General features: G+C 40.1%; 1 protein-coding gene across 1 annotated transcript in view; it reads right to left on the reverse strand.

The window, feature by feature from the left end:
* Nucleotides 1–249: 249 nt before the first annotated feature.
* The window catches only part of LOC134657214 (uncharacterized), a 31,058-nt gene continuing 15,031 nt past the window's right edge, over nt 250–16,276 (reverse strand). Inside the window, exon 3 of the mRNA XM_063512777.1 lies at nt 250–3,248. Within this exon, the coding sequence (XP_063368847.1) occupies nt 449–3,248 (2,800 nt within the window). The 3' untranslated portion in view covers nt 250–448. The remainder of the gene's footprint in view (nt 3,249–16,276) is intronic.

A 16,276-nucleotide genomic window follows, 5' to 3' on the forward strand; every position in this document is an offset into this window, starting at 1 on the left:
ATTATTTTATTTTAAAGTACCTTCCATACTTTTATACATAAAACGTAAATCTATCTACCAGCTATTATTACTAGCTGTACAGTAAAAACGCAACGCAATCACAAAATTGCACTAAAAGTGCTTCATATGACCTAACAACAAAAAATCATAAGGCCGCTTTAGACGGCTTAATTTAGCTTTCTGAATGAAGAAGACTGAAAATAGATATCTGTAAAAAAAGAAATCAGCGTTGAAATTCGTGATAAAAAACGGACTTTAAAAATTATAGAATGCTACATTAAGCAATGTCTAAAGGAGCCTTCACATACATAATTTGTATGAATCAACTCAACGTTGTACATACAATTAATATCAGTCTGTCCACACTGCTATTCCACTATATTTACATAAGTGTGTAGATCCGATCGTCGCTCGAGTCCGAGTCGGAGTCGGAGCCCTTGTCTCGGCGCTAGAGAAGCGACAAACTAACCCTCCGGTCCTGGATGGTTCCCATGTGGCGGGTGTTTAGCGCGCGCTGAGCGTCAAACGGCGTACGGAAGGCGACCCTCGCGTCGCCCGTCGGTTGACCGCGCTCGTTGTAACGTCTTATCACGTCATCTTGAGTGAGCTCGAACTCGCCGAAGAAGTTGAGGATATCGTCGACTGAAGCGCGGAACGGGACGTTCTCTAAAGACAATACGCAGCCCGGGGCGCCGAAGTCCTCCAGCGCAGAATCGTCATCCTCGCGCATGTCGCGCGAGTCGCGGCCGCCGTTCTCGAAGCCCCCTCGACCTCTGCCGCGACCGAGGCCCCGGTCGAAACCGCCGCCCCGGTCGAAACCGCCGCGGCCGCGCCCACGGTCGAAACCACCGCGCCCGCGGTCGTTCCAGCCCCTGCCCTGGTCGAAACCTCCCCTGTTGAAACCGCCACGATCGAAACCGCCGCGGTCAAAGCCACGGTCGAAGCCGCCGCGATCGAATCCTCTGCCGCGGAATCCCCCGCGCTTGGCGCCGCGCGGACCGTCGAAGAACTGCGGAGGACCGTTTCCATGCGGACCGTTATCCATGAGCCCGTCTCTATGATCAGGCTGCTTAGGCCCCTCTAGAGCTTCCTCTACGACGCCGCGTGGCACTAAATCGACAGTAACTCTGCAGCCGTCGAGATTATGTCCGTGTTTAGAAGCCGCTCGACGCGCTTCACTTGCCGTACGAAATTCGCAGAAGCAATCGCCCGATGGGACGCCGGCGGGATCTAGCATGAGATGGATTCGGGCCGGTACCGCGCCCGTGTCAGACAAGAACGTTACTATAGTACGGTCTGTTGCATCACATGGTAGACCCTTCATAAGCACGCAGTCAAGTTCGTCTTCTATGTCGGGTCCTTGCGTTATCTGAGGCTGCATCTGGTTAGGGAAGCCGGGACGATTGGCCCAGTTGGCGGCGGCGGTGCGCGGGTCCATGGCGCCATTCCCAGGGAATCCGCCGAACTGCGGGTTCGGAGGGAAGTTGCCAGCGAAGGGTTGTTGCTGCTGAACGAAGGGCGGCGTAAAGAAGGGTACCGGCTGTTGGCCTTGAGCGGGCTGCTGGGGCTGGGGGCCCTCGAATCTCCGCTGGCGCGGGTCTCTCGGCCCTCGCTCTTCCACCGGCTCCATCGGCGGCGGCTCGTCCCGACTCGGAAAATCAATCTTATCACTCTGAATAGACTTCTCTTTCTCATACTCTTCGTCAGTGACAGGCGTAATAATAGGCAGCCTCTTTCCGAATGCGTAACTGTTCCGCCTGTCAATGGCCATTCTCGCGTCCTCGGGTTTTGCAAACTGGACAAAGGCGGTCTTAGTTCTGGTCATGCGGCAGTCGTTGAGCATGATGGAAAGTAGAGAGAAATCGCTGAAGGTTTTAATGATGTCGTGTTCTTTGACAAAGTTCGGAAGCTCTGAGAGACGCAGAACGGTACAAATGGGGGCTTGTTGTGGGGGAGGCATGCGCGGTTGGGTCTCTTCGGCAGCGTTACCATCTCGGAATGGCATGTACGAGTCCATTGCGCTCTCATAAGTGTCATCATCTAACGCTTCTACTACGACCGTCTCGCCCTTCAACTCGTTATTCTTCCGTTGTAAAGCGAGCTGCTTAGAGCGAGGATCGCAGAATCTCACGAAGATGTTGCCGGTGCGGCGGCCGGTGTTGTCGTTGATCATCTTGATTCCGTGCTTGTCGATGAGGAATGGGAAGAAGCGACGGACGTCTCCGTAGCTGGTATGGTTGGGCGCGTTTCTTATGGCCACGCAACAGTCTGGTGTAGTGTTTTGTTGATCGTTTTCAAAGCGAGAGCGACCCTCTCGCCTAAAAGTACTGCCACCTCGAGGTCCACCGCCTCTCCCGCCTCCAAATCTGTTTCCTCCATTCTGCTCACCCTGGAAGGCGTTAGGATTACGCTTTTTACCCAGTTCGCTCAGTTTGTTGTAAGCGTCATTGATAGTGGGATCACTGAATCTGTTTACCGGCGAATCCATCGCGTTGGGCGATCCCTGCATGGAAGCGATGGCGTTGTTCATGACTTGCTGCATGTTTGGATTGACCGGGTTCGCATTGCCGAACATCGGCGCCGGCGGCGGCGCGGGGGTATCGTCAACAAGATTGATCGTCTTATCGGGAGACTTGCGAACGTTGCGACGGTCATGGGAGCGGCGAGGCGAGGACCTGTCAGAGCGGTCTCGCGATCGGCTGCGGTCTTTCCTGTCCCGTTTGCGATCTCGTCTATCGCGACTGCGGCTGCGATCTCTATTACGGCGTCTGTCGCGCGAGCGCGATCGGTCGCGCCTATCCCGTTTCCGGTCCTTCCGATCCCTATCACGTGACCTGGATCGCGTTCGCGAACGCCGTTTATCCTTCTCCTTGCTGCGTTTCCTTTCCGTCCTGTCGTCTTCATCTAGAATTTCAGTAGGGCTTACAAGCGGCGCGGGGGGTTCAATGACAGCGGGTTGCGGGATCTCGTTAGGGTTGCCTATTCCGGGGATGCCGAAGCCTGACATGGAGTTGCCTAGAGCGGCTGAGAAGGGGGTGATGGTGGGGGTGACGGTGACGGGCGCGGGGAGGGCGGGGGCCGGCGGCGGCGCGGGGGCGGGCGCCGTGAGCGTGAGGATCGGCACCGTCTGTCTCGCTTGCTCGATGACCTTGTGCATCTCGGAGCGGGAGCTCAGATGCAGTTTGACCTGGATTTCCTTTATTTTCCCGCAGTCGAGCATCATCGCTTGGCGGGCATCCTCGTCCGTACTGCAACAATTAATGACCGTAGATAAAATAGTGCTTTCAGCGCCTACCAGTATAGACATAGGTAATACAGTAGGTATCTAGACAGAAAATGAATGCGTTAAGGTACTTACATATTGAATCAACCGTAATTGTAACCCCTATGATTCCGTCAAGTTATGTTCTAATCGAATGTATGGGGAAGACAAACAAATTATAGCCAGCATGAAATTCATGTAGTAATTGTAGTATTACCTTTGGGCATGGTGCTTTACTAGCGTCCCCTCCCCTCCCCCTGACGCAGCGCCCTTTTAGCATGAAATATGTCCCGGTTGACGGTTTTTTAGGGTTCCGTACCTCAAAAGGAAAAAACGGAACCCTTATCACAGTTCGAAAAACTTTATTTTTTAATTTGCTCTTTTACCCCCCAAAAGTGGCCTCCATATTTAAAATTCATTTTTTTACGTTACATGTCCGTCTTTGGGTCACAAACTTACATGTGTGCCAAATTTCTGAAATTTCACCTTAATTGGTCCAGTAGTTTCGGAGAAAATAGGCTGTGACAGACGGACAGACAGACAGACGCACGAGTGTTCCTATAAGGGTTCCGTTTTTTCCTTTTGAGGTGCGGAACCCTAAAAACAACGGGTTGCACTCCGGGAGTACCGACAGAAGTGAAAACTTAATGACTAGTCCAAAATGTCTGCAGCACTATCCTAAGCATTATCCTCCTTTCTATTGAAAAACTTTAGTTCCGAAATTGCTGGTCAGTGAGCTTGTTTATAATTCGAAATTTGTAGCGTTAATTGTTTAAAATTCGAATAGAAATTGTAAAGTTACCTTGCAGACCTCGCATCTAAATATGGTCATGATATTTTGAGTTTTATTCACCAGTACTAGAGTTCACTTTTATTGGCGATTTCATCAAGATGTAGCTATATTGAATTATGTCATTGAGTTCTTCTTTACTGATTTAAATGCCATTTATGAGTGGCCATCTAAACCTTACGGTCACGTGATCGCCTTACGCTGTCTCGAGTTTATCTTTTTTCCCCACCTCAAAAAGTGCCCAGCGCCGCTAGAGAAGTTTTCACTTCAAAAAACCTTTCCGATGGTATGTCGCTTCTTATTGGTTCCAGGGTCAGTCAGTGTCCATACAAACCTGCCGATCCTCCTTTCACCGCCCTTTTCAGTTTCACACCCTTACGGGATGATTTTTAGGCATAACCTAAAATTTTCTTCCCCGGAATTCAAACTATCTCTACGTCAAATTTTAACTAAATTGGTTCAGCGGGTTAAGGGGGAAGAGGAAATAAAAAACCGGCCAAGTGCGAGTAGGACTCTCGCACGAAGGGTTCCGTACCATTACGCAAAAACAGCCAAAAATACACTTTTTTTTGTATGGGAGTAGGGTTGCCAACTATTTTTTGGTGGAATATAGTATTTTCCAGAATAAGGCATCAAAAATATAGTAATTTCAAAAAAGTATAGTATGTTTAGATAAAATACTAAACATAAGTGTAAAATACGTTTAATCGGAAATATAGTATTTTAGCGTACTATATATTATATAGTACAGAGAGCCAAAATATAGTACAATACTATATAATATAGTACGGTTGGCAACCCTATATGGGAGCCGCACTTAAATTTTTTATTTTATTTTGTTTTTAGTACCTATTTGTTGTTATAGCGGCAACAGAAAATACATCATCTGTGAAAATTTCAACTGTCTAGCTATCACGGTTCATGAGTTACAGACAGACGGACGGACAGACGGACAGCGGAGTCTTAGTAATAGAGTCCCGTTTTTACCCTTGGGCACGGAACCCTAAAAAAAGGTTTTTTTTATATATTTTATAAGTTTCTACTTCGGAATGGTGTTAATATATGATAGGTACCATAAAGGGTATAGCCGGGTAAGCATGGCCAAACTGCCCTTAGCGAAAAAAACAATTTCCTTTTACTGGATTATTAACCTATGTATATGTAGTGCTTTCACCAAATATTAAGCCTCAAATGCTTCAGATTTTTAAAAAAAATGCAAAAAAAGAAAAATCATTTTTATTTTATTTCAGCCAAAGTACTAATCCGATTTCTTTGTAATTTGGGTATGTTGTATATACAATTAAGGTCGCTTTCTGAAAAAAATAATATTGAATTATCTCTTAAAATAATAGTAAAAAATTTAGATGAAAATTTTCAGAAAAATAAAAAAAATACAGGCGAGATAGCGACAGTTATCAAATTTACATATTTCATGTAGAATTTAATAATGTTTAACATATATTTTTTTCAAAAATTAAAATCGGGATTAACAGTGTTAAAAACTCGAATGTGTAACATCCCATAATACCTTCTCTTCATACAAAATAACTTGTACGTTATACTAGAAAGTTATATTCCCAACGCAATTTGAATTTAGAACGCGACTTATTTCGCTGAGCGCGGACCTTAAACTCCGTGGCTGTATGCGGCTAGGGCGAACGGCATTCAGAGATTTAAAAAGCGGCCAAGTGCGAGTCGGACTCGCCCATGAAGGGTTCCGTATTTAAGCGATTTAAGACGTATAAAAAAAACTACTTACTAGATCTCGTTCAAACCAATTTTCGGTGGAAGTTTACATGGTAATGTACATCATATATTTTTTTTTAGTTTTATCATTCTCTTATTTTAGAAGTTACAGGGGGGGGGACACACATTTTACCACTTTGGAAGTGTCTCTCACGCAAACTATTCAGTTTAGAAAAAAATGATATTAGAAACCTCAATATCATTTTTGAATCCCTATCCATAGATACCCCACACGTATGGGTTTGATGAAAAAAATTTTTTTGAGTTTCAGTTCGAAGTATGGGGAACCCCAAAAATTTATTGTTATTTTTTCTATTTTTGTGTGAAAATCTTAATGCGGTTCACAGAATACATCTACTTACCAAGTTTCAACAGTATAGTTCTTATAGTTTCGGAGAAAAGTGGCTGTGACATACGGACGGACAGACAGACGGACAGACGGACAGACAGACAGACATGACGAATCTATAAGGGTTCCGTTTTTTGCCATTTGGCTACGGAACCCTAAAAAAAGCGCGGGAACAGGAAAATAGGCACGAATTTTATACAGAGCGTTAACGATTGAAAAATGTCTGTTCCTTTGATTAATAAAATACGTCACATTCTAAATTCAAATTCGTAAAGACTGCGTTCACAATATACTTCATTCGTTTATGACTACTTAGCTTTGCTTGTATGAAGAGAGAGTATTATGGGATGTTACAAATTCGAGTTTTTCACACTGTTAATCCCGATTTTAATTTTTGAAAAAAATATATGTTATACATTATTAAATTCTACATAAAATATGTAAATTTGGTAACTGTCGCTATCTCGCACGTATTTTTTTTATTTTTCTGAAAATTTTCATCTCAATTTTTTACTATTATTTTAAGAGATAATTCAATATTATTTTTTTCAGAAAGCGACCTTAATTGTATATACAACATACCCAAATTACAAAGAAATCGGATTATTACTTTAGCTGTAATAAAATAAAAATGATTTTTCTTTTTTTGCATTTTTTTTTTAAATCTGAAGCACTTCAGGCTTAATATTTGGTGAAAGCACTACATATACATAGGTTAATAATCCAGTAAAAGGAAATTGTTTTTTTCGGTAAGGGCAGTTTGGCCATGCTTACCCGGCTATACCCTTTATTCGTCCTCGATTTATACAAAAACGATACCTACCAAACTTGGCCTAGTAGCTAAAATGATATAAATATCAAGATAAAGTTGAAAGCCCTAAAAATGTAGGTAGGTACCTACTTCAAAAATCGTAATGGCTCCACTTCTTAAATCCATCCTTGGGTCCTAAGGACCAATCCTGCCAAAGGAAATCTTTTGTTCACGCAACGCCGTATTTTAACTAAATTGGTTCAGCGGGTTAAGGGGGAAGAGGAAATAAAAAACCGGCCAAGTGCGAGTAGGACTCTCGCACGAAGGGTTCCGACCATTACGCAAAAACAGCCAAAAATACACTTTTTTTTGTATGGGAGCCGCACTTAAATTTTTTATTTTATTTTGTTTTTAGTACCTATTTGTTGTTATAGCGGCAACAGAAAATACATCATCTGTGAAAATTTCAACTGTCTAGCTATCACGGTTCATGAGTTACAGACAGACGGACAGCGGAGTCTTAGTAATAGAGTCCCGTTTTTACCCTTGGGCACGGAACCCTAAAAAAAGGTTTTTTTTATATATTTTATAAGTTTCTACTTCGGAATGGTGTTAATATATGATAGGTACCATAAATTTATTCGTCCTCGATTTATACAAAAACGATACCAAACTTGGCCTAGTAGCCAAAATGATATAAATATCAAGATAAAGTTGAAAGCCCTAAAAATGTAGGTTAGGTAGGTACCTACTTCAAAAATCGTAATGGCTCCACTTCTTAAATCCATCCTTGGGTCCTAAGGACCAATCCTGCCAAAGGAAATCTTTTGTTCACGCAACGCCGTATTTCACGAGCTGTACAGGGCTTTACGTATACTTTTTTATTGTATCAAATAATGCCGTTTTTACTGTGAGTGCTCAAAAATTCGGTGTTCTTTTTTTTGGCAGAGTGAAATGAGACGTTTGTGGGGTAAGGGCAGAGGGCTAAGTATGTTCCAAAACGTATGCTTTTTAACTTGATTTCGCTAATTTTCTCTAAAAGCTGTGGTGAAGGTCGTCAATTAAAATGTTGTTAACGATATTCTTTCTGATATTTTGTGAAACGGAAAAGCACCCTTGACTCTCGCATCGGACCCGACGTCGGCTTCGATCGCAAAGCCCGGCAGGCTAGACTTGATACGGCGGCAGGGTAGATGTAATAACCTATGCCGGCGTTTTTAGGGTTCCGTACCTTTGGGGTAAAAACGAGACCCTATTACTAAGACTCCACTGTCCGTCCGTCTGTCCGTCTGTCACCAGGCTGTATCTCATGAACCGTGATAGCTAGACAGTTGAAATTTTCACAGATGATGTATTTCTGTTGCCGCTATAACAACAAATACTAAAAACAGAATAAAATAAAGATTTAAGTGGGGCTCCCATACAACAAACGTGATTTTTGACCGAAGTTAAGCAACGTCGGCCGTGGTCAGTACTTGGATGGGTGACCGTTTTTTTTGCTTGTTTTGCTCTATTTTTTTTTGATGGTGCGGAACTCTCCGTGCGCGAGTCCGACTCGCACTTGGCCGGTTTTTTACTTTTTACATAGTCGGATCAAGACAACTCTGCATGACATTTGCAATTACAAAGTGTGGCGATGTCATTGTTACCTAATGTACCTAATTTAATATTTACTTACCAGTAATTTGACGTAATTAATTTTAATTGTAATCGAATATTTATTTGTCTATCATTTGGCGTAATTCAAATAGATTTTTATATAATCGTAATTTATTTAATTTATTTATTAAATTGACATTGTTTGCATGGGATCTTATGATCGTTTTGGGGTCAATGTAGGCCCGCAAGTTTTTTACAAAGAAAATAAAAGAATGTCAAAGACCATGGCAGGATAAGGACCATCTCGTGCTTTAACCCTTTACCGAATACAAGCTTTACGATACGATAGGTATGTATATAGCGGATATGATATTCAACTGTATTGACAGCTATTAAAGTTCAAATTTCAACAAATATTTATTATTACATGCAATAATATAAGTGGTTAATAACTTTTCGATAGTATGTTTTTTTTTTATGATGTGCCGCGTCATTAGTAGTGCTCTGTAGTGCTACACTAAATTTAAGCATTCGCCTATTAAAAATATTTTTTATCATGCATTATTCCCGTTTCAGTGATATCAAACTTAACTCAAAGATTTCAAAAGTAAAGACGGGCATATTTGTGGTTGATATAATACCTACTTACAACAAATTGAGTCAAAATATTTTAAATTATGTTAAGAGGCAACAGGAGTGGTTATTTCTCCATACAAACATACTCGACTGTTTCCTCCGTGGGTTTTGAAGGTAGAGCAATGATTTTTTTCAACACAGATTAATAATGTCAATATCTGTGTCGGACCGTTTTGCTTTTTTTGATATTTTTGTTTTTTAAGGCGCTACAGTCCTTCAAAAATGGCCAAAATGGCCTAATTGACTATGCCGCAATGAGAGGCGTGGTATTCAAAACTGATATCAATTAGCCAAAAAAGCAAAACGGTCCGACACAGATAATTTCATAATCATTTAGATTTCCAAATTTGGTTACGATTGGTTAAGTTTTGGAGAAGGAAACAGTCCAGTACGAAACCTCGATTTTTGAGATTTTTACGCAGGATTTTTCGCCTTGTCCTTATCGCACTAGTTTTAGGAGCCGCTTCCGTTAGCGAGACGGGTATATTTACCTAAAATATTTAAATCTCAGCTCCTGTTTCGTCTTAATGTCCAGAGAGGAAAATGAGGACTACATTTACATGTATGAAAATGCGATTTCGCGTGGGTCCTCCACTTTCGTCTTAAGGGGCTCCCGCACGCCAATGACCTTCGATCTGAATTCCTTAGTTTTCTAATGTTTTTGTAGCTTATCATTAACAGCAACGGCTTTAAGCAATATAGTATCCCATATTTACTTCAAAGTTCATATAGTCTTCGAGATATTTGGCATCAAAGTTGAACAATTTTAGGCCAAATAACTGGTTTTCTGGCCATAATTTTTGTGGTAATTAGATTAAAATTAAGATCCCTAGACACATTTTTCGAGACGTCAAAGACGAACCCAAATACATATGTATATTTCGTATAGATATCTAAGATCCTTCACAGCAATCTAGTTACGAAAAGTGTTTAGTTTTTTAGTCTAGTCCCCATGAAATATATTGAACTCGGAAAGTGGATTCTTGAGCCTGATGAAACATGAGTGGAGAGTTGGCTAAGGGCTACTTGCACGTTCCAGGGTTAGCCACAGTGGCGGATGTACAGTCTTTGCCGCCCTAGGTCCCAGGCCCTGTAGTAAGCACTAGTCACCCCTTTCTAAGCACCCATCATATAGACTGCCGCCCCAAATATCTGGCCGCCCTAGGCCCGGGCCTACTCGGCCATAGGGCCAATCCACCACTGGTTAGCCAATTAACTCGGAGTTAGTTGATTTTAAGTGCTGTAACACCTCTCCACTCCTAGTCCTCTACGAACTTAAACCATCATAGATACTTAGCGCTTATTATGAGTCCGCCTTGTAGACGCGCGTCACCGTCTGCCGAAATAGGGAATATTACGCGAAAGTCTGCGTAGGGGGCGCCACATCAACAACAAGTAAACAATCTAAGGGTTTACCGCAAACGAGAGAGTCGACATTTTGTTATCTAACCTCTCTATCACTCTTGCATATTCGAGCGATAAAGAGGCAGATAGCTGAGTTTCGATTTCGCGTGTCCCGGTAGGCCCTTTGTAAGCAAATCGCCTTGATGTATCAATGTCATATTTGATTGTCTGTGAAAACTTGTCAAAAAACAGTTTAAGGTACAGTATGTATAAGTTACTCTATGGTATACTTAAGTCACTAGTGCTGCACTCTGGCGGCCAAACATTGCAGTAATACTCCCTATTAAAATTGGATAACGTTTTTACCAACTAGGGAACAAATCAAAATATTTTATGAAATATTTTTATACTCTGTCACTTTTTCTTTAGTGTATGTTATGTAGTTTCAGTGGATAACGTTTTGTTAGCCAGGCATCCGGTCTTTCATCCAACAGCTAAACTCGATTCTTTTCACTCGGTATTTCATGTTGTTACCAGTGATAACTACTGGGAATTTCCTTCCCACCTTCCCACCACCAGTGGTAACCACTGGGGAAAGTTTGGAAGAAAAATCCCAGTAGTTACCAATGGTAATAACTTGGTGGTAACTAGTGGGTATAACCCGATTTCATCAACTCTCAATAGTCTAGACCAGCGGTCGGCAACCTTGTAGCAGCCAAGGGCCACATATAGTAACGGCACCAGTCATGGGACATTTAAGAGGAAATTTGGAGTATTTGTGATATTTCCCTGATACATGTAAAAGTTCTACCGCTTAGCTTGTTAAAAGATGAATATCCTATCCTTCTTTCATGTTTCAGGCGTGTTGTATCAAAGATACTGCAGTTAGTTTCCACATAATTAATAAATTAAAAGTATGTTTTTTTCTCCAGTCATGGACACCAAAGCTCCAGTAATGGAACCCCGGTAATGGACGTGGATCTAGTAATGGGCCCCCTATAATGGGCATACCCTATCAGTATAAGATATTGGAATAGGGAATAAGTTTTTGGCAAAAAACTAGTTATTAGTCATTTTTGTCACCCGATTGCATTGTCATCCGATTTGCATTACGTATCCAAAATTTCAACTCAATCGGAAATCCGAAAGTGGCTCAAATGCCATTTCCAAGATTTGAACCACACTAACTAATACAGGGTGGATTTTCTTTTTGGGTCAGTGAGGGCAGCTACCAGATCCCGTGCTGCTACGAGAAAACGGTCTTAGAAGACCTTCCCTCGATTTCAAATTAATAAGAAGATTGGATACAGATTTTGGAAAAAACATACAGGGTGCGAGGAAACGGTAATTTTTGACAAACTTTTTTATGCCAATCGATCCCATTCCTATTGAGGATCAAAAGCTTGTATGGAACCAAAAAAAATTTTCGGGCTAGAAAAGCCACAAATCGAGGAAAACTTTTCCCATACACTATAATTTGTATGAAAATGAAAACTTTTATTTTTCACAAGCTATTTTTGTATGCCAATCGATTCCATTCCTATCCAGTATCAATAGTTTCTTTGGGGTCAACTTACGGTAATGTACTAAAAAGCCACAAATTAAAGAAAACTTTTTCCATACATTTACTATGGACAAAACGTGAAATATAATTCACATTTTTCTATCTGGCCAATCAGTCATTTAAGGACCATAATGCTGTATAAAGACATTGCTGTAGGACTGATGGGAGAGATAGGAAATAGTGAATTAAATTTCTTATTTTCTCCATAGTAAATGTATGGAAAAAGTTTTCTTTAATTTGTGGCTTTTTAGTACATTACCGTAAGTTGACCCCAAAGAAACTATTGATACTAGATAGGAATGGAATCGATTGGCATACAAAAATAGCATGTGAAAAATAAAAGCTTTAATTTTCATACAAATTGTATGGGAAAAGTTTTCCTCGATTTGTGGCTTTTCTAGCCGGATTTTTTTTTAGTTCCATACAAGCTTTTGATCCTCAATAGGAATGGGATCGATTGGCATCAAAAAAAAAGTTTGTCAAAAATTACCTTTTTCTCCCACCCTGTATGTTTTTTCCAAAACTGTAAAAGCCAATCTTCATTAATTTGAAATCGAGGGAAGGTCTTCTAATACCGTTTTCTCGTCGCAGCACGGGATCTGGGAGCTGCCCTCACTGACCCAAAAAGAAAATCCACCCTGTATACAAACCGTGTTAGTTTGTATACAGGGTTAAATACAATTTTGTAAAAACGATATTAATTTAACCGAAGTCCGAGGAGACCTCCTGACATAGTTCGTACGAGTAAGTAACTACATTATACTTCTGTATTGTTTAAACATGTAATTACGCCATGGCAAGCACCATTATGTAAATTATCCCATCATAGGAGGTATGCAGTTTTACAGCTCCTATAATGAGATTGGGCAAAATACCACTATTTTTTATACATCTCTAGAGTCACAACATAATGTGTTGTATACCTTATCTCATGGTAAATGCAATTAACAAAACACATTCTAGTTTACAACACCAAGTAATAATTAATTACAATTTAATATATGAACTCACCTGTCTTAGCGAAGTTGTTAAGAATTCTTACTGGTTATTTTTTCCAGTGACACGACAACTTTTGGGTTGGCGCCAATTTCTTAAAAAGTAACCGAAATTAATAAAAAGTCAAACTTAAACAGCTCTATGACTCTTATTTATGGTAAAATATTGCCAGTGTTTATAAACTACTTTTACATATTTATTTTAGAGGATTTGTGGTTTTATGTCCCATTACTGGTTCCACGTCCATTATAGGGTCCATTACTATACTTAGTAGTTAACGAAGTTGACGCGGGCCGTACTTTGTTAACCCTTAAATGCATGATTTTTTCTTTTTGCCCGAATTTAATATATGTGTTACGTAATTGTTTGCTGATTATGGGAAAAATGGTAAAAAAATTATGACATCGATTTTCACTGCGAAATCAATGTTAGAAGTTGCATAGGCTAAATCATTATGTAAATATATAATTTTCAGTAAGAGATATGATAAATCCTACTATCATCAGAAAGGTACACTATTTGTGATACACCTATGATAGAGTTTTTGAATATAAAGTAATTACAAACCCCAAAAAAAAACATCCAAAATCACATAAGTACCAAAAATCATCAAAATCTGGATTTTTTAAAATTTTCTGACATTTCGTCTTAAAACGAATGTAATTTTTATAAATTAAAATATTGCGTAAATTTATATAAAAAATCGGAAAACGGATTAGTTTTACTATTGAAATAATGTATAAATAGACATATATAGGTTTTTCTAATTATGTATAAAATTAGACGTTTTTTGTGTAGGCTGCATCGTACACTATGCATTTAAGGGTTAATATAGATTTTTGAACAAAGTACATATTTTCGGAAGAAATCGCTTTGAAAGAAAGAAAGTGTGTGTGACGATTTTTTGTAGTTTCAACCCTATGGTGTGGGATGTCGTTGGGTAGATCTTTTAAAATGAATATGAGTCTTCAATAAACATTTTGTGAAAAAGTGAATTATTTCAGAAATAAACGATCCCATCAAAAACATTACATGTAAAAAGTTGCAAGTCTCGCAACGCTTTTACTACAAAAAAGTTTTGAGATGTAATGTAAAACCAAGTCGGTTATTTTAATCAGTGCCAGGGGGTGTTAAAACCGTATCAATAAGATATCTTTAATTTGTAATACGTATAATGACTTGGCCATCGCACGGCTGCATAATGACATAAGGATCATCGTCACCTATTAAAAATAAAATAATACTAATTGAACATAACGCTAGCGGTAATTGCAGTTTGGGCATTACACATATTTACGAGTACGGTACGAGTAAAGCATTATGTGCGATTGCCAAGTCATTATATGTATTACAAATTAAAGATATCTTATTGATACGGTTTTAACACCCCCTGGCACTGATTAAAATAAGCGACTTGGTTTCACATTACATCTCAAAACTTTTTTGTAGTAGAAGCGTTGCGAAACTTGCACCTTTTTACATGTAATGTTTTTGATGGGATCTCATTTCTTTTTGTAGGCAGCCGTTATTTTCGGGTACTCATACCCATACTATGTATACACATATGATAACTAAACATACTCACATCGTACATCGTACTGTACCTTTACTTTACCTACTATTTGTAGGAACTGCAACAGTAACTTTGTAATAGCATATATTTATATGGGATTACAAACTTAGTTATGCAGTTCTTAGATCTTTAAAACGTGACTGATATTGCAATATTTTTAGGTTTTCTATGGCTTGATAAGCTGAAAACTACTTATGTTTAAAATTTGAAGCTTGTGGGTATGCTAGTGCTTGTGCTAGCTGTGGGTAGTACCTTAGAATTATGATGATCGTAGGTGAGTGAATGTGTCAGTGTCGAAACTAAGGAACTTTGACGTACAATAATTCTTAAACTATAAGTTCTGATTAAATTTAATGTTTTTGAGAATATATCTAAAGCATGTTAAGTCCTATATGTCACTAAAAATTCAGGGTTCTAGCTTCAGCCAGCACAATATTACAGGACGTCGAAAATGGCCTGAATCGCTTCGAGAAAAGGATGGTACGGCCGTGCCTCTTTGTTTTGCTCGACTTGGCGAGGGCACTGCCGTGCCCCCAGATTCGAAAGTAAAAAAAAGTATTTTCCCTCCTAACTTTTGAACCATCAGTCCCAAAAATATGAAAAAATCACAAAAATAGTGCTTAGTAAACACATTCAATAAAAGTTAAATCAATCGTGATCAGTTGAGCCGTTTTTGAGTTATCGCTATGAGTCTTTTCTTCTTATTTTATCAAAAAGCCTGGCAACCCTTATTTGTGACCGGATTTTCGCAGGCAACCCTATACCACTGTATTCGCAATAAAATTATCGTCATTTTGATATATAATTCAAGCGTCAGACAGATGAGTGCAATTATCGATATAAACTCACCTGTTTAAACACGGCAACCACATAATAGTGACCGGAAAAAGATAGACAACCTAGTTGATTAATGTTGTACAAGTTGTGTATCGTCGAACCGCCGCATTTCAAAACGCCCCTGTTTTTAATAACGGCTAGCCGTAATGTAATACGGCAGATTATACGATCTGACTACGACACATACATTAACTAGAAATGAGTCCGGGCGAACGTTCACTATGAAAGAGGTCAAAACCTGCACAATGCGCACCTCAAAAACCGAAATGTAGGTATAGTTCCACCGGCCGAATATTCGGCGGCCGGATACCGAATGTTCGGCCGAAGGTCAGGGACAAAACATAGGCAATGCGACACTATGATTGGTCGAATTTATTTGTTGCCCACCATAATCCATACTAATTAATGGTGGGGCATAAAAAAAAGTGACACTGTGACCAGGACAAAGAATAATAGCGCTTTCGCTGCTACTCCTACTGAAAGATACATAAGACTATCCCGTTCGGTCATTTCCCCCCACCCCTCATGCCTGATGCAGTTAAAATACCTAGCTAGATTCATGCTTAAAATGTACGTAGCGTGCGTAGTTTTAAAATGAGAACGAAACTCCGTTTGTATGGAAAGGTGGAATTCGGCCGAGCTTGCTGGGGCCGTTTCTCAAAAGCTTGTAACTTGTAATACAAGTGGAAGTCCCTTTTTGACAGCTTTTGTTAGAAAGGGACTTCCACTTGTATTACAAGTTACAAGCTTTTGATAAACAGGGCACTGGACTCAAAACATTTTTAACAAAAAATTAAACCGCCGAATAAACTGAAAAGCAAAAAATTAT

The sequence above is a fragment of the Cydia amplana genome, chromosome 19, assembly GCF_948474715.1.
Source record: "Cydia amplana chromosome 19, ilCydAmpl1.1, whole genome shotgun sequence".
Lineage (NCBI taxonomy): Eukaryota > Metazoa > Arthropoda > Insecta > Lepidoptera > Tortricidae > Cydia > Cydia amplana.